The sequence below is a fragment of the Telmatherina bonti genome (assembly GCF_933228915.1).
Source record: "Telmatherina bonti genome assembly, chromosome: 5".
Taxonomy (NCBI): domain Eukaryota; kingdom Metazoa; phylum Chordata; class Actinopteri; order Atheriniformes; family Telmatherinidae; genus Telmatherina; species Telmatherina bonti.
In genome coordinates this window covers 32824142-32848560 of record NC_136623.1, presented here as the reverse complement: position 1 = coordinate 32848560, position 24419 = coordinate 32824142, and the positions used below count along the sequence as shown (strand labels likewise).

General features: G+C 41.1%; 2 protein-coding genes across 2 annotated transcripts in view; both read left to right on the top strand.

Annotated features, from left to right (window-relative positions):
• The window catches only part of LOC306756437 (proprotein convertase subtilisin/kexin type 4-like), a gene marked incomplete at both ends in the record, with an annotated part of 271266 nt that extends 255484 nt beyond the window's left edge, over positions 1 to 15782 (top strand). Inside the window, 4 exons of the mRNA XM_079241166.1 lie at positions 3969 to 4138; positions 12128 to 12186; positions 14029 to 14039; positions 15706 to 15782. Coding sequence (XP_079097292.1) covers positions 3969 to 4138; positions 12128 to 12186; positions 14029 to 14039; positions 15706 to 15782 — 317 coding nt within the window. The remainder of the gene's footprint in view (positions 1 to 3968; positions 4139 to 12127; positions 12187 to 14028; positions 14040 to 15705) is intronic.
• Positions 15783 to 16849: 1067 nt separating this feature from the next.
• Positions 16850 to 18136, top strand: pou3f2b (POU class 3 homeobox 2b; the record flags this gene model as incomplete). Its single annotated transcript, XM_079241352.1, has 1 exon — positions 16850 to 18136. One exon carries the CDS (start codon positions 16850 to 16852, stop codon positions 18134 to 18136), a length of 1287 nt encoding a protein of 428 aa, XP_079097478.1.
• Between the last annotated feature and the right edge of the window lie 6283 nt (positions 18137 to 24419).

Sequence of the window (24419 nt, the reverse complement as noted above, 5' to 3'; positions counted from 1 at the left end):
CGTCCCATCCTCCCCTCCAGCTCCTCTCTCCTTCTCTCCTCCCCTCCTTGGAGCCCCTCTCTCTCTCTCTCTCTCTCTCTCTCTCTCTCTCTCTCTCTGTGGAGGTGTGATTACGTTCCTCCTCTCAGCACCAGTGATCTGAGGGTTTAGTGTGTGTGTGTGTGTGTGTTTGGTTGGTGATCTGAGCAGCCTGGCGCTGCGTATTGTACGCCGCAATTCATGGACGATGTCTCCAGATGAATGCCCCCATTCACAATTACAGCCTCTCCATTAGCTGCAGCCCTCGCTGCCTTGTTGTTGTCTTTTCTTCCTCTCTGCAAGAAAAAAAAAGCAATTAAAGTAGGACAAAAACAAGATAGAGGAACACAAGCAGAGTACCTGGAAATAAAAAAGAAAAAAAAAAGCAAATGGATGTGGGAGGAAGGGATGGTGTGAGGAGGGATTCACTCTTTACAGTTTTTCTGTTTTACTTTTAAGAAAAACTTCCTGGATTTATTTAAAGACTCACAGTATCATACGTTTATTCTAAAGTTTCACCCTTAAAAGGAGCAAATTAAGCAAACTAATAAAGACAAATCATAAAGGTTTCTTTTCCAGACATGACTAGTTTAGGAGTAAAACTTTGACTTGGATTAAAGTAAAGTTGTTTAAAAGCAGCTTAGAGCTACCGTGCCACACTGTATGTGCACACAAGCAGCATGAATATCCTGTTTCAAACCATCTTTGCAGACTGCTAATAATTTAATTTTGCTGAATAATCTTGTTAAAATAAGTTTTTAGGTCATTTTATTTGTTAACATGATATATTCAAGATGATACAAGTTCATTAAACTTGAAGGTTTTTAAGTGAATTCCTTTAGTTTACTGAGTTTTGTATCTTTTATATAGTGCCAGCTCACAGTAAAGTCACATCAAGGCACTTTTACAAGCCAAACCAAGCCAATTTTATTTATAAAGGGGTTTAAGAACAGTATCAACCAGTGACCAGAGTGCTGAACATGAGAATAGTATGTCTCTGAAATAAGTCAATTGTTACTAACAGTCCTGTTTGAGCCAAACAAATCTGTTACATGATCATTATTAGTCCAATCTAACTGTATTCACAAAGCCAATTTCATAAATTAAACACACTGCCTGAACAAAAAGAAGTTTGAGTAAATAATTATAAGCCTCCTATTAGATATTACTGCATGGGTGATGATTTTCAGCTGGAAACAAGTTATTTAACCCCAACTGATGCAATGAGCTTCTCATCTCCCAAACAACCTTGTGGAAAGACACATCCCGTGTTCCTGGAAAAGATCTTAGTCTGATTATTGTCATCAAGCAGAGAAAACATCTAAAAAGTTGCAGAAAGTCGGCATTAAGTACCATCCAATGCATTGGTAAAAGCTGGAAGGATAGGAGGGAAGAAATTTTGAATGATGGTGATCGATTTTCTCTTAAATATCTAGTCCAATCAAATCAACAGTAAAATTGTGTTTAAGCTATGTTTAACAATGAAAGTAAGAATATTGTCACATGAACATTGTGAAGGGAAATCAAGGGTTTGAGACTGAACAGCTGTGTGGTCTGAAGGAAACCACCTATCAGTGAGGCCATAAAGACTGGACTCTGAAGCTGGAAGAAGCTCATGTGGTCTGATGAGTCAAGATTTACCCGTTTTCAGAGTGATGGAAGCATCAAGGTAAGAAGGGAGGCAGATGAAGTGATGCAGCCAGTCATGCTTAGTGTCTCCTGTACAAGCTGATCTGGAGTTGCTACAGCTAGTCAGGTCTAGGTTCAGGTCTATTTTCAGCAATATCATGTGTCCAAAAAATGAGGTCAGCTGATACCTGAAGATACTGAATAACCAAGTTATTCCATTTTACCTGGCGTCACAGCCAGATGAAGATGATGGTACCAGGATTCATCAGGCTCAGATTGAAACGAGAATCTTTTATCAATGTGCTGGGATGTGTTCTTACTGCAGTGGTCAAACTTTCTGATTATCAATACAAGATTTTGGTGAAATGTTGATGATATCAATGCAACCCTGAATGGATGTAAACCTCATGTCACTCCAGAAGTTATTGAAACAATGCCACAGCGAATGTGTGTCTTAAACAAAGCTACAGGCGGTCAAAAAAAGTATTTGATTGTATGACCGCTTTTTTTTTCTTTGAGCCAATCAGTGCATATAAATGGAAAAAGTAAAAGGGGAGAAGTTGGCCTGCAACCATAACCAACATAAAGAGGAGATCACAGAACAGAAATGCAAACTGTTCCTGAAAATCTCATCCATCCAATCTCCGTTTACATGTTATCCTGTGGAGGAAAACGGGACAAGAAAGGGATCCAACTTTGGGATGAGAGGTTGAGTTACACCAGAGGTTCCCAAGACCAGACCTGGAGATCTACTATCCCACAACGTTTAGATGCATCCCTTCTGCAACACACTTAAATCAGATGGATGGCCTGTTAACACGCATCTGCAGAGCTGAAAGACATGCAGATGAGGAAGTTTAGACATTTAATTCAGGTTTGTTGGGGGAGGAATACATCTAGAATTTGCTGGATGGTAGATACTGGGGACCAGACCTGAGCAACCTGGGTTACAATGTGAACAGGTTAATATTCCATCACCGAGTTCGCTCACAGAAAGAGCAGCAGCTAACCAGCAGGTTGAAGCCCAGATCTTAAAGCTCATCCCTGCTCCAGAAACGACATGCTGGACATAAAAACAGGATTTAACGTGTTCACTTTTAATGTTGCATAAAATGGTTCTTTAAAACTCTTTCAGCTAATAATAATTTCAAGAACTCCAAAAAATTCTGCTGGTTTTTATTATTTTACCGACACATTATTGGGTTGCTTCGTTCCTATCTTATGCTTAAGATCCCTTTTAATTCTGGCAACATTGTACTGATGCACTAAATGAGACGCATGTTTCAAATCTTGTTAATGTGTCCATATATTTTTTATTTTTTTTACTTGCTAGAAAACATACAGTAGCAGTATTAGAATAAACAGTCAACATCTCTAAGTATCTATAAGTATCTGAATTTAAGAAGTCAAGGTGTCACACAGGAATAACGAAGGATTTACTTGCAGGATGAGACTAGTCATAGCTGCTGATTAGAAATCAGGTTTATCTAACCGTGTTATTGATGATTTATGTGCGTCCAATGTTTTGGAGAGCGACACAAAAATGACTTGACTGCTCTGACACATCAGGTTGGAAAAGACCTGTATGATTGTATGAAACTTTAAGAGTTCATTTCAGCTTTAAACATATATGTCTGTGTGCAGTAAATGTAATTGAGTTTTGAAGTATTTGGAAGTATTCAGTTGCAGGAAGCAAGAATAAATCTCCATCTTTATGGATCAAATTGAATCACCAAATATTGAAGTCATTTAAAAGCATGATGTGATTATTTTAAATTAAAAAAAAAAAAACCTTTAAGAGCTCATTTTTATGATTACTTCTTTCCTAATAGATATATAACATTTATGAAATAAATGTTATATATCTATTATTATCTGTTATTTATCTATTAATATGAAATAAATGTTAAATATGTTCTAACCTTTAACCCGCTAACCTTCACACTAACACACAGACCAGAGAAAAATGTTTCTCTGTTTGTTTTGGACGAGAATAAAAAGAATAAATGTTTTTTAACAAGTGGTTAAGACATTCAAAAGAAGAAGTTTATAGAAATGTAACAACAGTGAAATGACTGAAATTAGAAACAGTAGTGTTATAATAAACGCTTAGTTTTGGTTTTACAAACCCAAACCAGTTTGCAGAGATGTTCAGGCAGGTTTATTTCCACAATTATTTTTTAAAGAAATTCATTAAAATTGCTGCAAATTTGTGTCTTCCAGATGGTAGACCAGGACATTAAAGGGTTAAATATGACTGAAAAGGCATGCATCACCACATAATGTTTGAACTGTTTTGCACGCTTTTTTCTCTTCTTCAGAGGGGCCCCTGCAGAGCATTGTGTCCATGGGGTCACATCACCCCGTGCCTCTCGGTGGGCTGTACCAGAGGGACCGTTCCCCCCCTCTGGATCTGATTCGGTGGGTCTACCAAATGGAAAGAGACAGGAAAGTTCAGGCTGCAGACATCCCCATCCCAGCCAAAAGCAAGGTACGGTGCTGAACACAGAGCTGGAACACACACATTTCTCACATCATACACACACTGTGATTTACTATACCAATAAATCACTGGTGCCGCCTAATTTCCTATGGATTTCAATTTCCCCCTGGACATATCTGCATTGATCAACTTCAGGTGTAAGGATGTGCCAGGCGTCGCTCACTGTGACACTGAGGAATGGCTCCCAGACCTCTGCCATACATCTCCGTGTGTGTGTGTGTGTGTGTGTGTGTGTGTGTGTGTGTAAGGGTACAACGGGGAGATTTGTGCGCATGCAGCGTTTTCTGTTCGGTCGTCACTGTCGAGGCTTTAGGATACAAATCCTTGAGTCTGAGTAATAACATCTGAAAATGTCAGAATCATACAGGCAAAGATGGGGATCAGACGGTGGAATCAGGGACTTGAGATATTGTTATTCTGATCATATCTGCTCACGCGTTGAGTCCGAGCTCGATAATAAGGAACAATCAAATATCAGTGTGTGCGTTCCAACAATTGTTACAGCAAAGAAAAGACCAGGTTAAAACCCTCTAATTCTTCAGAAAATGTAAGAATGTTGTCGTTAATCGTCCTTCATCTCAGTTTTTTCAGCTGCAACTCTTGGACTCAGCATCATCCTCTTACAGTCCTGTAGCCTTTTCTCTGTGTGTCTTATGCTGCATTATAAGGCCAATTACAGCATTGACAAAAGTCTGCTGTTAGGCAGTAGGTGTGTGTGTGTGTGTGTGTGTCCCTGGCCGACATGTCCTTGCAGCGGCGTACAGGCCTAGATGAGTTTTGAGCCGTGTTAGGAGCCAACGACGAGGTCTGACAACGTCTTTACCCCAAGTTCCTCCCCTAGAGGCAGATCTGAATGGATTGTAGAGGCAAGGAGGAGAAATAAATTGGAGAAAAGGATAAATCGATGCTTGGCGGAGAGGCAAACAGACCTTCCAACCCCCGGTCCAGACACGCACACACACATACACACATATGTACGCACACGATCCACAGCATGGCTTTTTTTTTTTTTTTTTTCCTTGGGCTGTATTGGATTGGTATGCAGAGCCGAGGAGAGACACACTCAGAAAAAGACTTGGCCTACAAATGATGTCCTTTGTTTGATCCATTAGGTTTGGGGGGTTGAAGGGAGGGTTTGTGAGTGGATGGGGCCGGTGGTCCCACGGAGACAGTGGAGATGCTGGGAAACGGTCTCTGTGAGCTTCTCCCTCTCACCAGCATCTCATCTAAGAGGGGAAAAAAAGAGATCAGATGCAGGAAAAGCTGCTTCTGTAGATGAGTGATGGGCTGGAGAGATATGCTGCAGGTGTGTGTCAGCCTTAACATTTAAACCCATGACTGCTTATTTTGTAGCTGTCATCTACAAGTCACACCCCCACCTACACAAAGACACAGCTTTTCAGCAGCAGACCCTTCAGAAGCTGATGAGGAAGAGTCTAAATCAGAGCCTCCAGATTAACAATATATGTGTGTGATCAGATAGCATGGACAGGTTTATTGATCTGACTGATTGCTGATTGAAACAAGGTACGCTGTGAGAACAACTCTGACAATTTGGCCCCTGAAATTCAGAGATTAACTTTGTAACTATTAACCATACACACATAAAAACAGCATCCAGGATGCAAGGTACCTGCCAAAGCTAAAAATCAGGAGTCTTTGAGGATACTGAGCTGCTTTTCTAACATCAACTGGTAAATACTATTTTATTTATTTATCTATTTTGATTTTACTTTGATTTAACCAAGAAGTCTCCTTTGTGAGAAGAGGCCAAGGTCAGAAATAAACTTCATAAAACATGAACGAAACAAAAAGACAGTGATTCACGCAGCATGTCCTTCCTCCTTACATGTATTCTTTATGATACTCTTAGGATTTAATTTAAGAGTAATTTGGAGATTACTGCATGATCATGGTGCATGGTAGGAAAACACTGTTTTAAAACCCGGTGATCATTCAACCACTTGAGCAACTAGAGCTGATAGGAAGAAGGGTACTGACATACTGTGGGAGTTTACCCTGCAGAGACTTGGAGATGAGCATAAACCAGTGTTGATGTGAGGGGCTAATCATGTCCAGTCAGCCAAACCAGTAGTTCAGCTGAATGGACAATTTACGGTTCATGAGAACCCCCTTTCTGCAACTACCGAAAAGCTGTGGAGCCGAGAAAAAGTCAAGGTTACCAGAATAAGCGTGAACTGTGTCAGGGCTCTTTTACTGCCCACATAAGTGGCTTATTTTATTATTAACATAGGATGCATGTTTTTAAATATTTATTTTATAGCATATTTTAATGACGGGCTGCTAATGACGGGGGGGGGGGGAGTTGAATGGTGGCCTTTCTGTTTGGAGTTTGGATGTTCTCCCCATGTATGTGTGACCATTAAAACACATGCATGTTAGGTTAATTGGTTATTTTGTACCTAGGAGTGGGTGTGATCGTGAATGGTTGTTTGCCTGTCTGTGTTGGCCCTGCGATGGACCGACAACCTGTCCAGTTTCAAATACGCAGGTTTCATGTAAACAAAACTTTCACATGATAAAAAACATAAGTGGATGCATCTAAGCGCACGTTCACATCAGCCTTTTTGAAACGAATCCTAATCAGTTTGCTTAGAAAGTCTGCTTCATTTGGGGAAATGTGAACGTGCCAAATAAATTCTGATTCGGACCAAAGAAGTGGACTCTGCCTACAACCAGGTCTCTGCCCTTTTCAAGTGGACTACAAAAAAAAAAAAAGTCACTTCCTGTATTTGGTGTAGTATTGCATTGTGGGTAGCGATTGCGTTAAGGGTCTTCTGTCTCGTCTGTTGTTCATACCACGTCCATCGTTGCAGTGTATTTCTGCAGTATACTTGCATAAGACAAAATAAAAAACCCAAAACAGCCATAGATTCATGTTCCGTGTTTAATTTGCAACAGAGTTTTTTTCTTCACGCCAGTCTTGTCCTCTCTTTTCCTTAATACTAGTGCAGCACCACCTTTGGTTGGAAGGGGGATATATTATTCTAATGGTTTGGCTTGTTTGACCAAAGTGCAGCTTGAACACGATCTCTGTCCACATGGATATACCCTCCTACAACTGAGCCGAGTCTCTAATCGGACTGAGTCTAGCTGACTATCCTGATGTGATTGCACTCCAAACTAATCTCTTTATGGGCTTGGCCTTTAACACGGGCTAACCACACTGCCTCTGTGCTGTCTTGTGTACCCCCTGTGCTATTTGTAGACCCCTTGAGGAATCAGGGACCTCAGGTTGGGAACCACCAGATTAAATCATATAGGATGCAGCGATGAGTGAAGAATTATGCATTTAAAATGAAACGTAGGGAAGCGTGATACACTGCTTCAAAAAGTGGAGGCGATATGGATGTACAGTGCATCATCAAAATCAATCACACACAAGAGGGTGGTTTCCACAAGGTTTTTCTCAGCAGGAAAAAAAAAACCTATAATGCAATATGAAAAAGAGACATGTCATTGCAGCATTTAAAAAAAAAAAAAACACATGCTGATGAAAAAAGCTGCAAAAATAGATTTCCTCAAGTTTGCTGCTTTCATCGGCATGCTAAACTCATGATGCTGCGATACAGATGTTAATTATGCTTAAATGCACAGTAGTGGTAGTAAATTAAGCACCTTAGATCATAACCAAATATCTAGGAAATTACACACCCATCAGTCATCAGCATAAGCTGCCAAAACTTCTCGCAAATCCTTCTTACTTGCAACTTAAGCATGGATTAAATCGTGCCAGTGGTTTTTACGTGAGGCACCCTGCCGAGGTTATCAGAACAGTTTCACTCTTAAAACACATTCATAAGATGCAATCAATTCTAAACTTCAAGCTCCCTCTAATTATTTATGCATCCACTTTTCTCCATGGCTGCTCACCGGGTCTGCACCCCATCACACTGTTTCTATCACTTTTCTGAGACATGCACTATTCTGAGCTGTTCACCAGCAACAGCATACAACGCCATTTATTTTAGCTTTGGGAACTCTCTTCACTGCGTTTCTTTTTATAGTTTGCTCCTTCATACTGTACTCCCCGCTGTGCTTCTATTTTCATGAATGCTGTGAGAAATAATTGAAAGCGCCGTGTACGGTGCCGTCTGTTGCAGCGCTCCCACTTCCTCATGCCTTGTAAATACTGTATCACTAAAACCCCTGCTGTAAGCTGCCGTTTCGGGATTCCTCACAACTCTGAGACGTCAACACTCTCTGAAAAACTTGAGCCAAGATCAAATTGTAACTGGAGTCTGAGCGCCGCTCCCGTGGACAGAGATGGGTTGTTTTTGTTTGACAGATTTGGAGTTCAGCTGTTTGTTCTTGTTTTTCTCTTTTTTTGTGAAAACAGAGTTGAAACAGATTTCTCCGAAGAGCTTGTGTCCTTCCCTTTGTGTGTTTTTTAGCTTTATTTTCTAAACGTGACTTCCATGAGGAGCAAGAAAAAGATGTCAAAGGAGTCACAACGTTTGTGGTGAAGTGAAACAGATGGAGTTTCTTAAGGAATCTGAACAAAAAACTGTGCCACTACTCGAAGTAATGCTTAAACTTTTCTTTAAGTAAATCATTACATGGAGTACTGATAATCCAGTTGCTGAGAAAAAAACTCCTGACTTTTAAAACACACTTTCCTTTAACAGGTATCAGGTCTAACAATAGCAGTGTTTTGGGATCTTGTCACCACTGGTGGAGGTCATGTCTGACCACAGTCGTTTGTGTTTAATGACACAAATGACTGTGAATGAAGTGCTCTTCATTAGAATTTAATGGTTTGTTTGAATGGGACAGTGCACATTAATGAACATACAATATTGTCATAACTATTTTAAGCAGGTTGCTAATTTCTTTCCAGTTTCTATTTATTGGGAGCTGTTGGGAACCAGGTCCTTCCTCTTTACAAAAAATCAGAAATATATCAATTTTTTTTTCTCATTCTTAATTACTTGTTATTGGATATATTTTTGACATTTCTATGCTGTAGATACTTTAAAATCAGCTAGCAGCCATGCTAGAATCCAGTTAAAGCAAAACTAAATCAGCGCAGGCTAGCTCGAGCTTAGCCTGCACGAGGAGACCCAGTACTTTCTGAACATTGTCAGTTTATTTTCAGCATCAATGTCAAAGTATTCATTTTCTGGGTTGATGTGTGACCTCTAAACACAATCCAAAGTCTGATATGGTTTTCACACATTATTTTACAAATAATTTAATGCTAGCATATTACTAGATTAGCACTGCTATGTAGCTTCATGCTAACATCAGGTTAATAGCTTTATGCCACATTAGTGCTTGTTCAGGGACAAAATGTCTTCAAGAAGCCAAGTGTTAATATTTCTAAGGGATGACTAATAAGAAAACTACTTCCAAATTTACTCCAAAAAGATGACACTGGTGATCCGTGTCTGGAAAGACAGTTCTGTCATCAGTGGCCAGAGGTGGCTAGCGGGGCCTGGCGACCCCGCTTGCTTTGCCTCTACCCGTCACACAGCTACTAAAACTTCTAGTATCTTGAACTCCACTTTATGTACCAGCATGAAAATGCAAAAAATGACAGAGTGGCATCATCATCTCTGAGCTGTACAGTTCTGCACTTTCTACTATATTTCATTTGTTGTCTTTAATGTTAAACATTTCTTCCTCCAGATGTTGGAAACTCCCGGAGGCAGAATGGCTAACTTGACTCTTATCAACCCATTCACATCTAGACTGGTTTTCCAGGTAAGTAAGTTGCAGAACTGGTGTATTTTTTGGCAGAGTTACAGAGAAACTATATAAATTAAATGATGTGTGTTTTCACACATGTGGCTCTAAGCCCATTTGGCCAAAAGATTGCTTTTATTTGTTATGCAAAGTTGTTTTTATTCCTAAACAAAAGTTGCAGATATTGGCAGCTATTCTGCTATTCATTTAATCACATTTCCTCTGTTATGTTAGCCATACTGTAACTGCAGATTTCAAGCTGATGCTTAAACCTCTATGTTTTGTTTTTTTTTTCTTATTTTTGCCCAAAAACATTGTTCAGTATAGGATGCTGTTCTGAGATTTGTCAATTTCAGATTTTTTTTTTTTTTTTTTTTTTTTAAATGCAAGAAGTTATGAGTTTCAGCCCCATTTTTGTTTCATGGCATTCTAATGGTTGACATTACATCACACAGGTACAAGAGATGGATGCTGGGCAGTTGTCCTCCCTCAGATCAAGAGCTGCCGCTGGGAGGAAACTCCCTGAAGCCAAGCCTGTCAGCAATAAGGTGGATGAAGAGAGCAGGTCCTTACCATCAAGGAAGCATCCATAATGACGTTTCAGCTTTCGGAGTCTTCAGATCTGGAAGCTGGAGCAGCTGTGAGCAGAGAGGCGAGGGAGCTGAGGACACAAACATGAACTATGGTTAAATAAAAACTGTTGTTCACAGTGCTGCAAAGCCAATTGATCACAAATCAATTTGTGTACTGTATTTCGGCTGTGTGGCCTCAGTGTCAGCAGGGATTATTAATGGTGGATTCTGAACTCTAGCTCTAAAACTTGATCACTCTTCAACCTACAGAAACACACACACCCCCACACACCCCCAAAAAAACAAATAGTTTCAGAAACGCTCATCTCCTTCTCCTCGCTTACCTTTGGAAGTCGCAAAGGTTAGTGAACAATATGTTGGTGTTTTTCCACTTCAGTGAAGGGTGAATTCAGCTCAGTGCAATAAGAAATGGATTACCCATTCATTAAGGGCGCTGCGTCACTCCTCATTGAGTTGGACAAATAACAAATTAATTCCTAGCCGCCTAATTTCTCTCTGTTCTCCACTGAATTTCCGATAACGTCAAATTACTGATCACAGCAATGTGAGCTCCCTCAACTTTTTAATCAATTCATTAAAACATATTCCACAGTGGAGATGCAATGGAGGAAGTTGTTTTTCCTTCTTTTCTGCAAGTTTCTTTTGCTTCAACACAAACAGGAAGTGATATATATATATATATATATATATATATATATATATATATATATATATATATATATATATATATATTAGGATGGAAAAAAATCATTCTCACAGATACTTTTGTATGATCAAAGAACTTGAGCCTTCTATGACACCAAAATAAGTAAAAGCTGGTTTTTTTTTTGTTTGGTTTTTTTTTTTTTTTTTTGCTTTATTCTTCCAGTCAAGTGCAGGGCTCTCGGTCACGGTGTAGAGTAGCAGTAGTGTATTGACAGGGCAGTATTGATGTTTCAATTAGAGCAGCGTTACATAGTGCGGCAGCATGGTAACATGGTGCGTCTCCTGCCATCTGCTCTGCCTCCTCGTCTGACGAACGAGGCACGTGGGGCTAATCGAGCCGCACATGAACGATGGGACTGCGAGATCTATCTCATGCACGCACACACACACACACACACACACACACACACACACACACACACACACACACACACACACACACACACACACTTATATATACTATGTACGTGTCCTTATGCGGGGGGTGGGGGGAGCCCTGCTGTTTAAACAGCCTACAGAAAAACCTGTGATTCCTCCCCTTCTCCCTTCACATGTGCCACGGGAGCAGCCAGCAGGTTATTCTCTGACAAGGAATCAGGCTCAAGCACCAGATGCACGAGATGAAATTCTTCAAAAGCTCATCTGATATAAAGACAAAAAAAGGAAACCAGCTTCTGCCAGGTTTTCTCATGTTGGGACGGTCTGAAATAACAGTGTGTATTATGCCTGGCGTTGCTGCCTGCCAAACCACACGAATCAAAGACCTCATTGTGTGGATTACCTCGTTAATCTGCTGATGCCATTGAGCAGTATTGCAGGTGTTAATGTGCCAGGTTTTTTTTCCTTCTTCTTCTTTTTTTTCTCTTGTCTTTTATTGGGGAGGTGTAGCGTCAGGTTTGTAATCTGCTTTAAATGCTTTCTGGGGAATGACACACGGAAACTCTGCCAACAGAGCTCTGTGTTAAAACAGCACACAGAGGGGGACCCAGTGAGTGAAGCCGCGGCGCCGATGCCAGCCGGGACGAGCCGGTGAGCAACACACCCCACGCCACTTGTTGAAATATATGACTGCATGAATAATGAAAGAGGAAGGGGGCCCACAATGACATCCATCATAGAAACGCCTCATTTCTCAACGTCTTCTGTTTCCTCCTGCAAAAACCCCAAAGTTGCGTCTCTTTTTGGAGCAAAGTTTTTTCTTTTGTTTTTTTTTGGGGGGGGGGTGCCTGAGCTGATGGGTTGAACTCTAATCCAGAAAGAGAGATAAAGAGACAGAAAGAGAGGTAATCCTTGCTTTTTTTCTGTTCCCTGGGGTGGTCTCTTCATCTCGGGCCTCAAAGAGGGACAGAATACAACCTCCCTGCTACAATGGAGGGGACCCGCAGGGGCTGTTGCTATTTGAGTGTGTGAGTGTGTATGTGTGTAGTGGGGGTGCAGCTTTAAGCAGGCCTTTGAGTGGCCTAATTGCATTGGAATACAGCAGTCTGAGAGCTGGCTCAGATCGCGGCGGGCTGCTGGAGGGGTTAGCGCCCGCACCTCGACAGCCACACTCAGCAAAAGAGCCCCAGCACAAAGCACACAATTAATGCTCTCCCTCTCGTTAACTCTCTCCCCACTTTTTGTCCTCCTCTACTTTCCTCTCATTCACCCCCCTTTCTGTATCTCAGCCTCCTCTCCATCTCTTGTTCCTCCCTCCCTCACAAGCAACTGGCTCAGTATGTCGTCACTCAGTATTAATCCTCCCATGCAGCCTGTCAATCTCCCCCATCTTTCATACGCACAACAATTACAGTAAGGATGAAAGGTGGCCGCCGCCGCTCATTACATAATTATTATTACATAAGAATTATTGATATGGAACAAAAACTTGTATTTAATGCACAAAGTGAGGGATACTTGCTGCACATGCACCACAGTGAAACTTATCTGGCAATGAGGCTTTGCTTTGTTTCTGCTCTTACCAGCATCACTTACTAAGTTGTTAGTATCCATGGAGACAGAAAACGCTGCAAGAAATACACAGAATTATCTTTTAGGTCATTTTAAAGACTTATTTATATGTTTAGGCTTCTGAAAAGTGAGTATTTGCTGGTTTTCTGTAATCTCTGAAACATAAATCTTTTAGGGTTGGAACTTGAACGGTTAAAAACAGCCATTTTTCTGATGAATAGTTTTTGTTTTCTACACAGAAAGCTTCTCCATACAAGTCATGTTCTTCCCACTGGAGAAAGTCTGAATGTTCCCATTTAACCCTTTACCAGCCTGTTCTGCTGACTGGAAGAGCAACGTTTTCAGTGACCAGACTACATTTTATCACACATTTGTGTAAATAAACTTGGTTTGTGTATGTAATGATAAAAAATGAATACTATTTTATGACTTTGTCACATTTTGACCATTTTACTATTATATCTTATCTTAAAAACAATTGCAAATAAGAAGAAGATTCAGGGGAACATTTTGTTTTTGTTATAACTTTTAAAGATGAAATCTAAAAGTTGCTTTTTCCAGTGAGGTCTGGTAAAATCTCCCCCTCATGTTTGAGAGGAAACTGGATTGTGATTGGCGTGTGTCCATCCGTCTTCTTAGAATAACCTCCATGAGTAAAGCTTGGAGAGGAAGTTACTCCATCTCTCTTCTGTAGCAGACAGCCGGTTGCATGGGTTAAGCTTTCAGTATAGCTTGCAGACTGATTTCATCCCCTTTCCTCCACATCTGAACCCAACTGTCCCCTTTAAACAGGACTCAGTGGACTGTGCATGCAGAACAATCACCGATTTTAAAAACACATCATATTTAACCAGCCACTCCTTTGATTTTCTCTATTACCCAAGCCGCGTCTTAATAAAACCTAATTATTTCCGCTCTCAGGACGCTTTCTGGTGAGAAATTGGCAGAGGGATGTGAGCTGATGTATGGGGAGACAGTCGCCTAATTAGAGCGTTAGAAATTGAATCTTTACAGCACACGGGCCATATAATTATCCTACTGTTAATTTAACGCTTACATTCTCTACTGTTCATTTTTATTCCCTTAAATGTAGTTTGGCAGCAGCCTTCACTGCTCAGCGCTGGCTTTTAGTGTATGAGAGGAGGCAGCGTGGCCCCTATCATTGGCCCCTCTGAATGATTGAATAACTGTGGACCCTGCAGTCCAAATAACAAGGCTCGCATCATTTATGCATTGTTAAGCCATGTAATTGAAACGAGCCATAGTTTGCATATTACACCATTAAAATAATGCGCTTTGCGTTTCTCCCAACACGACTATTTAAGCCTGTGTGACGATGTGGTAATTCCTTGAATTACAGCCTAATTACCACAATGTTCTTTTGATTTGGCCGATTTCAATGTTACGCCACAATAATGTTCAATATTACCAAAATGAATTACTGAGCCGTGCCTGGAAACTTTTCATGGCATGACTTAAAGCCTGCTGGCTCCATGAGCCATCAGTGCACCTGGATTCACATCTTTAAAGGATTATTAGCCTATGAAATGAGATCCATTAAAGGTCCAATCACTAATACTTTACTGAAGTGTTAAGTTAAAGGAATCTAAGTGTTTCTGCTTGTTTTTCTCTCTACATGCAAACTGAATAAACCAGCAGAAAACGTTCAACTGGATGTGTTTTGTGTTTCTTTTCGATTCTTGCTACATTTAAATTCATGTTGTGCATGTAAAGGATGAATATAACAACAAAAAATGCTGCTGATATACGATTTAAAGCCTAAGATCATTTAGGTTTTTGCTGTTCATTTATTTTAATGCAGTGTTTTACATAGTAAATTCTCATTTTTGGTCTCTAAAGCAGCATCAAAGCATAAAGCAAAAGTTGTGGCCCAACTTAAATCAGCATATGAATTAAAAATCCAATGCAGGTCATGGAGAACAGACATTTGGTAATTAGCGCCTGCTCTTTGTTACATGCCTCTGCTTTGTTCACACACCTCAGTCTGCACACTTGACATGTGTCCCTGTATGAACTTTTTGAATAAATTAACATAGCTGAGCAAGATTTGTGAGCACGAATAATTAATGCACAGATTTTCTGGGTTTTTTGTTGTTTTTTTTTGTTTTGTTTTTTTACCGAAGCAATTTGAATATTTTTGTGAAAGTATTTCTATAATGATTGCTTTTTTTATTGCCTTTTAATTTTACTGCAAGTCCAAGTTATTAAATAATATGTTTAATTACAGTTTCAGTCATTTGCATAGTGAGAAAGTGTAAATTGTGGATATTGAAGAAGTGCATGTGCTGATTTATAGGTTTCATTTGTTGCTACTATGTAAATCCAGTGGAGGGAACTCTTGCAAGCCAGACTAACCTATGGGGCTTCTGATTTATGTACAGTAGGAATTATAAATATATTCAAATGTACCAGACGAAAACGCTCCCAAGTGAGAAAGTTGAAACATCCTGCTGCCAAGAAAATATTGAAGTATTGTTTATAGTTTTATCCCGTCACACAGTTTGAGGAGCAGCTTGGAGGACAGACATAATCTCTCTTATCTTTTTCAGTTCTCCCAGCTTTCTTTCTTCCTCTCAGGGCCCTGCGCTCTTTACTCCTCCTTCCTTTATCCCTGTGAAGGCTTTGTCCCCACAGCAGAGAGCCTCTCTAAATAGAGGCCTTTAGATGGGAGGAGGGAGGAGGGGGGCAGCTGTGGTGACGCGGCTGCTGTTGTTTCATTTACCCCTCCCTATGGCAACCAGCAGCAGTCGACCAGGAATGTCCCCTCTCTGGACAAAGTCCTGGTCCCTGAAGCTGACACTGGGGGGAACGACAGCTGGGATGGGATGGAAACTTGCCCTTCCTGCCCTGAACTGGAGGCCTGAGTTTGGACTTAATCCTCTATCACTTGTGTCTGTTTTCACCTTCAGTCCACACAGGGAGCCAGAAAAGCTTTTCACACACCACTAAACTCCACTTTTTCAGAAAACATTATATAATATGATCCATCATGACAAACAACTCTAGACATCCACGTCTTCTACTGCTGAGAGATAATGCTGCACAAAAATCAGAGGTAATAATTTGCACACATCTGCAACAAAAACATTACAGCAAAACTGACATTTTCATCCTAATATTCTACATGCAGGTTATATGAATATGGCACATATTTGATATAACATTAAACTTTTCTGAGTCACACAATAAACAGAATAATAAATCACATCTAATTCAGTCAGGCTGATTTACTCAGATTTCAGATTTCCAGTTTTCTCATTTGGTTCATTAAATCTGGAAAGTCCAAAATTTCAGGGTTTTTTTTTTTTTTTTTTTTTAAAGTTTTATATATATATATATATATATATATATATATATATATATATATATATATATATATATATATATATATATATATATATATATATATATATATATATATAATGTACACACACACACAGACACACGAAGAAAGAGAGCGAGATGTCGAGGAAATCCTCAATTGGAACTAGACTGTCTGAGTCTGGATAAAACATGATTAGCAAATAAATCACCTGGATCTTACAGTTGCGCCTCTGATCCCGGCGCTCCGTCTCCCCATGCTGCAGCCAGGCTGTCCGCTTCCACAGGAGCCTCAGCTCGCGCCTCTCCAGCAAACGGGGTAGTGTTTGTTGAGGCTTCCAGTCAGCCAATCGCCACGCCGTTGCCCCTGGTAACAACGTCCATCATGTTTTCAAAGCCAATGAGCGACGAGGGCGGGGCGGAGTCCAGGTGCGCCTCGGTGTCCTCTTGGCAGAGCGCCTGGGAGCCGCCTATGGGCAGGAGAGGATCTGTCAAATGCGAGGATTCTGTAATAAGAGCGATCAGTCCGGCTCCGAGAGTCATGGCGACCGCAACGTCTAACCACTACAGCATCCTCACCTCCAGCGCCTCCATCGTGCACTCGGAGCCCGGCAGCATGCAGCAAGCCACGGCGTACCGGGACGCGCAGAGCCTGTTGCAGAGCGACTACCCGCTGCAGAGCAACAGCCACACGCTGAGCCACGCACACCAGTGGATCACGGCGCTGTCCCACGGAGAGGGAGCCCCGTGGTCCTCCAGCCCGCTCGGCGCAGAGCAGGACATCAAACCCGCGGTGCAGGGCGCGCGGGACGAGATGCACAGCTCCAGCAACAACCTGCAGCACCAATCACGGCCGCCACACCTGGTGCACCAGACGCACGGGAACCACCACGACGGCCGGGCGTGGAGAACCACAACGGCGGCGCACATACCGAGCATGGCGACCACAAACGGCCAAAGCCTTATCTACTCCCAGCCGGGTTTCAGCGTCAACGGGCTGATTCCGGGCAGCGGGCAGGGGATGCACCACCACAACCTCAGAGAAAGCCATGAGGACCACCACAGCCCGCACCTCAGCGAACACGGCCACCCCCCGTCCCAGCATCAGCACCAGCACCGACCGCAGAGCCACCACGACCACTCGGACGAGGATACGCCGACCTCGGACGACCTGGAGCAGTTCGCCAAGCAGTTCAAACAGCGGAGGATCAAGCTGGGCTTCACGCAGGCAGACGTGGGACTCGCCCTTGGGACCCTGTACGGAAATGTGTTTTCCCAGACCACCATATGCAGGTTTGAGGCCCTGCAGCTCAGCTTCAAAAACATGTGCAAGCTGAAGCCTCTGTTGAACAAGTGGCTGGAGGAGGCGGACTCCACCTCGGGCAGCCCGACCAGCCTGGACAAAATCGCGGCTCAGGGGAGGAAAAGGAAAAAACGGACTTCAATCGAGGTAAGCGTAAAAGGAGCTTTGGAGAGCCATTTTTTGAAGTGCCCAAAACCGGCGGCGTCGGAAATAATCACCCTGGCGGACAGTCTTCACCTGGAGAAAGAAGTGGTGAGGGTTTGGTTTTGTAACAGGAGACAGAAGGAGAAACGCATGACCCCTCCCGGAGGAGCGCTGCCGGGCAGCGAGGATGTGTACGGGGACACGCCGCCGCACCACGGGGTCCAGACCCCGGTCCAATGAACTCTGCTGGACCGCTCCTCCAGGACTTCTTTATCCTTTTTTTTATTATTATTATTTATCCCCAAGGTTATATATAAATCACTGGACTATGAAACGATCTAGTGGGTGTTTTATGTATAATAGACTGCAGTGAGTACTTGCACAATATCTGCAGCGAATACCTGAGAAATGGAAAATGATTTAGAGAGAAGGGCAGGTGGGGGGGGGGGGGGGGGGGGGGGGGGCAGGACATTTTTCTTGAAGCTCCCCCAGAGCTGAAGGAACAGAAGCCTGTTTGTGTTCTCCGAGGATACATGTCCAGCACTGTGACCACAGTCGACGCAGTTTCAAGGTGTAGCCCCCCACCCCCCCCCCCCCCACCCATTGTGTACTGAAAACTGTACTTAATGAGAAAAAAGAAAAAGGGAAAAAAGAGGGAGGGGGGAGGAGGTTTTTATTTTATTTTATTTTTTTTTTTTATAGATTAAAAAGCAAAGCAGAATAGTTTCCAGTCGCCAGTTTTGTTTCTATCCAGCGTGTTGTTGCTGTGTGTGGAAGGAAAAAAGCAAAGCGGTCTTCATTTTGTTGCTCCAAAACTGTGCGTCAAGCGGGTGATGGGTGCGCGTGCGGTGCAGTGAGGAGGGGGGTTGAAGGGAGCTGCGTGGATGGAGTAAGCTGGAGGCCGGTAGAGGCTGCAGCCCCCTGTCCAGCAGAGTCCAGCTGAGGGGGCCTGACAGGCAACACAGAGCCGCTAGAAACCTGCAGGCCTGTTGTTATTATTATTATTATTATTATCATTATTATTATTATTATTTTGCACGTGCAGCTTATTGGCTAAACCTTCCATTAACCGGTTCAGAGATGTGGGAAATAAGAGCGTGACCTCTAATCATTAGGTATAAACAGAAGGTCCATTCTGTAGTTTTTTTCTTCCCACTTCTGATCTCCTCCCTCTGAGGGTCCCTGCTCCAGGAAGGGCTCCGTGGCGACTGCTTGAACTATGTGGCACTTTCCCACAACAAGATGGGCTCGAGATATTTCCACAAATAATATGATGGCTGACAGCAGCTCATCCACGTCTGTAAATATTGTATAACTTTAAAAGTCATGGCCTCATCCTTTTCTTTTTTCTTTTTTTTTTAAAAAAAAATTCTATTTCTTTTGTTTTTCTTCAACTTCACATGGGCACTTTTTCATTTTTATTATTATTATTATTATTAATATTGTTGTTAAGTTTTTTTTAAAAAGAACAAAAAAAAACAAGCAGCTTGAGTTTCAGTCTCGACTCATTTTACTGCCTTGTTGTGTTTATGTGCTGCTCTTTTTGCTGTCGAAATTTAGCTCAGTTTCAGTTTAGCTGTTTTCTTTCGCGATTTCTCACAGGGGTGTTTTTGTTTGTTTGTTTGTTTGTTTGTTTTATTTTCACCTCGCGCAAAATCAGCTCCATTCGTCCACATTTTCCATGGAGTTTGTTCAGCCATCCAGCGCCTGTTCTGAAATGACAAAAGATTGTTTTTTTTCCCCCGTCAATCTGAAGTGCTTTAAATACCGAGTTGAGATGGATCGATAAGGAAGAGAAATGATTCGGATTCAGGGGCTGAAAAACACGCACACATCTTTCTGATGAGTGTTTAGGAGAAATCAGACTACGGCCTTTGCGTAATTTCCTCCCAAAACACATGGTGACATTCCAAAAAATATAGAAAATTTAAAAAAAAACAAATTAAAATAAATGCAGCATAAGATCAAAATTATTATTATTATTATTATTATTATTATTATTATTATTATTATTATTATTATTATTATTATATTTTTATTTGTGGTTTAATTTCAGCCATTTTGCTCATCAGTGTTGCTTCATTTATTGTAAACAATTTATTTTTATTTTCGTAGTTTTGTTAATGAGATTGTAATTTATTCTGCGATGATTTTTTATAGATGGGGTGAGAAATATATACATATAGGTTATATATGACCTGACAGCGAGGAGGGTTTGGTCTTTGTCAGGACAGGGGAGAGATATTTTTGACTTTGCAGCGGGGTTGCCACAGCCTGGACACTCACAGCTACATGTATATACATCTTTTTCTCCGCACAGTAGCCTGCTTTGTTTTTTGTTTTATGCAAACACACATATCCAGGGATTTGTTTCTGTTTCCCCCTCTTTCTTTAATTGCAACGGGATTTTCCTGCTTCATTCGCATCCCTTTTTTTTGTTGTTTGTTTGTTTTCTGCAAAGAACAAGAAGCAGAAACGATCACTGAAATCTTTCTTCGGTAGCTTTAATGAAATTTACTGGAAGTTCAAAGTTGTGGGATGTAGACCTGTAGCAATCCAACGCTGTGTTTGTTTGTTTTTTTGTTTTTTTTGTTTGTTTGTTTTGTTTTAATTGCTTGTTTTTGTTTTGTTTTGGGGGGGGGTGTAGGATCTGTCTTACTGACTGGATGAACCTGGGGTAGATATACGGTGAGAAACGCCTGCAGGTGTTTCATCACTTCACACATGAACGGACTTGCACATTTTTAAATCATTTGGTTGATATTAAACAGCGTTTTTCCTACTTCCAGCCTAAATGTTTTTTGTTTAGCTATAAATATATATTATGGATGAAATGTGAAGACAGCTGCGGTGCGTTCAGGGTCTGCCTGACAGCTGTGTTTCTGGGAATCTGCTTCTTGCTTTGAGAGGAATTAATGGCTGAGAGAAGCAGACTTGATGAATGGAAGATTGGGAGCCGATGATGTGTTGTTTCTGCCTCAGGGCTGCTTTCAAATGGACTGACTTTGGCTGGGAAGCCTCCATCTAGGGTTGAATTAGTGGTTCCAAAGCTGGGGTCCGTGGACCAAATAAAGGTCCTTTGGATGGTCGAATGAGGCCTTATGTGTTACTTTGTTCTGGATCTCCACATTTGTGGGATTTAAATCAACGATTTTTACTCATTTTATGTGATGATTTTCTCTGCTGTTCTGAGGGGATATTTTCCTCATATTAAACTCAGATTATTTTTATTTCAAGTGATTTTTACAGGCTGCAAGTGTGGTGATATTTCGACTGATTGTCAAGGTTTTAAAACTAGAACAGCTTCTACATTTCTCTTTTTAATTTAACAAGAAGGAAAATAATAAAACAACAGTCCTGGATTAACTGATAAACCAGGGAGAAAAAAAGAAGACAGTAAAATATTTAGAAGCACTTCTGGTGACAGTGATGCTTTCACTGATGACCCTGATGGTTTCTCATTCCCTTCAGTGAGACACTCTGGAAAAATCCCCGCAGGAAGCTTTGGTGTGATGACTACACCTGCTGGAGAATCCAGTCGGGTTCATTCTGTTAGCAGAAAACCCTGACTCAAAGTTGCTGCTTCCTGCTTGAAAACGACAGAAAACACACATCTGGTCTGCAGACAGTCAGATTCACCTCCTTTGTTGTTTGGATGTTTGCAGCAGCATGAGGCTGTAGATGAGGATGACTTTCCCACCTGAGCATTAAATGGAGAAATATGAAGAATGGGAAATAAAAGCTGCTCGGCTGTTCATGGAAGTGACCCCTGGAGCTAGAAAACAAAACAAAGTCAACTGCACTTAAAGTGTTGCTAGCAAAGCTTTTCTGTTCTTTATTTTCTATTCAAGGACATTTTAAAAACAGGCCTCTTTAATTAAAAAAAAATTATTTACATTCATGCAGGTTGTTATTTAAAAAAAATCAGGATAATCGTAGGCTTAAGAGGCTGTGCAGTGGTTTTCCATCCCTCTGCGTTGTGTAACAGCGTGCTGGATCAGTGCACGTGCGAGAGATGAAAGGATTCCCTCTCTGCCTCATCATCATCAGCATCATCATCATCATCATTTGACCGGTCGTCTGGACGCCTGACATGAAATGACCCCCGGAAATAAAACGGCTTCTGTCTGATCTGTGAAGCAGACTTTTTGTAAGAAAAAAAAAAGGAGAGGGGAAAAAAAAGAAAAGATTTTCCCTCGTGCCCTTCATCCGCTCTCTAGCAGATGCAATTAATAGCGCGTCGCGTTAATTACACCTTCCTTTTTATTTAGGTGACTTGAAATTTCCCATTAGACTCACAGAGAAGAGCGAGAGAGAGAGATGAACTGCGGCTGAACGCTGTTCAGGCTGGATGATAGTTGGAGCTTTAGCGCCATCTAGTGACACCAGCGCGACCAGCGGCTGAGTCCCAGCTTCCAGCAGCCTGTTACTGGTGTCAGGCTTCACAGCTGCAGGTTAAACACAGCAGCACGTGCTGCCAGGCTTTCAGAGCACAGGGTGGCATTTGGTCTGGAAATATGCAAAATGTGATGGAAAATAAAACAAATTAGTTTAATTATTTAATGAAACTGATCAGAAAATCTGCAACAAGTTCTTCTTTTAAATAGAGATTATGGAGCTGCAACTAAAATCTTTTTTTATTTTAATCCAAATGTGTTCAATACTAGTAAAAACTTTATAAAGGAAAAGTTTTTAACGCTTTTTCTTTTTCATTTAGATAAAGTAAATATTAAACTGGCAACAAATATGTACCCAGTTTACAGTGAAATACACTTTAATAACCATAACAAATATTACAAAGTTGTGAAATATGATTTTCTTGAGGCATTTGTGTCATTTAAAAAAAAAGGAAAGGAAAACATTGAATCCATGGTTTGCTGATATCTTCACCATCGGCTGATGGATCCCTTTATTCCCTTCAAACCAGTAAAGCCATAATAAAAATATAATAAATCCTGCTCATCTGCAGGGACATGCTGTTATTAACATCCAGCATCGGTGCAGAGCACCCTGGGTGTTTTTAGGAGAAGTCTAATACCACGATGGCACAAGGCAGATCAGACTGTTCAGAGTCCTGCTCAGCAAATATCTGCCAAAATCCTAAAAGTACAGACGTAAACGACAAAATGAAGAATGCCTGAGAGGAACAATGAGACACACTCATGTTAGTTTTACACATTTTTACCAAACTCTAAATAATACGTGTCCACAAAAAGACTCAAACTGATTTAAAAGGATGTTTTGGCCTGTTTTCAGGAAAGTTGTGCTCATCTAAAGGTCTAAACTACAACTAGTTTCATCTTTATTCATCATAGCAACATGTTTTCTTATAAACACCTTCATTCATTCTGTTGATTTCCATCTCATGGCTTTATAAAAGTCCAAATTTATGTCCATGTCAGCATCACTCACTCTTTCAGTCTGCACTCCGTTTCATTGGCCACACACACACACACACAGATCACAGTGTTATCATTGCACCATTTGACATAGTTGTTGTTCAGTCTCACTCAGATGCATCGCAGCTAATTACACTTTGCACACTTAAGTACACAAATGCTCGTGTGCGTTCATTTGTAAACGAGTTATTGTTTAATTATAACTTCACGAGAACTTTGCTGATCAGTGGGGTGAATCGTGTCTCCCCTTCAGCGCGTAATTATTCCAGCTATAATTGGTCGGCCTGCATGTGAAACATGCTTGTCCCTGAGCGAGGCCATCACACAGAATCAGTGTCTGCAGAAGCCCCTGTTTGAGGGGGTCCGACTAGTTTACACAACCAGAAGTATGGTAATGCAATGTTAAATCAACGTAATGTGGCTGGATGTACTTATGGACTCCAGATGAGCAACATCTCATCAGCATTCTTGATTTCAGAGGTTTTTTTTTTAGTGCATGAACACTAAAAAAAATCATGCGAATTAAACAAAAATCCATTTTGCATAAAGGTTTTTTTTTTTTTTTTTTTTTTTTTACAATTATAGTGTTTATCTTCCATCTTATGTCTGAAATTAACTCTTAATCTCAGTCTGAAGACTCCAGATTTACATTCTAGTTGCTTCTTCTCCATAATTATTATCATCAGCTCCATCATGTGCAAACAAAACTTTTGAAGAAATAATGCAGATGTCCTCACAGAGCAGTCTTAGCATCAGGTTACAGTTAATGGAAAATATGCTGATTTTACATGTGTGTAAAGTAACATAAAACTCTATTTTTCCAGTAAACAAGGGTCACATGGTGGTTTAAAAATACTAAAAGAAACCATCTTAAGGAGAGAAAAAAAACAAGTATTTGTGAGTATTTGTGTCCTACGAGGCTTTAGTGGCTGATGTCAGCAGATTTCTCCTCCCAGTAAAACTGACTCTCTAGAAGTCCACGAACAAAGACTAGTTGTAACAGGATTCACTGGGTTTCATGAGACGAGCAATCTTCACCTCAAGAAACGTTGTTTTATCTTTTCAGCAGGGATCGGATCAGGTGCCATTTGTTGACTGTAATTGCACGGGGGTCTCGCAGTCGG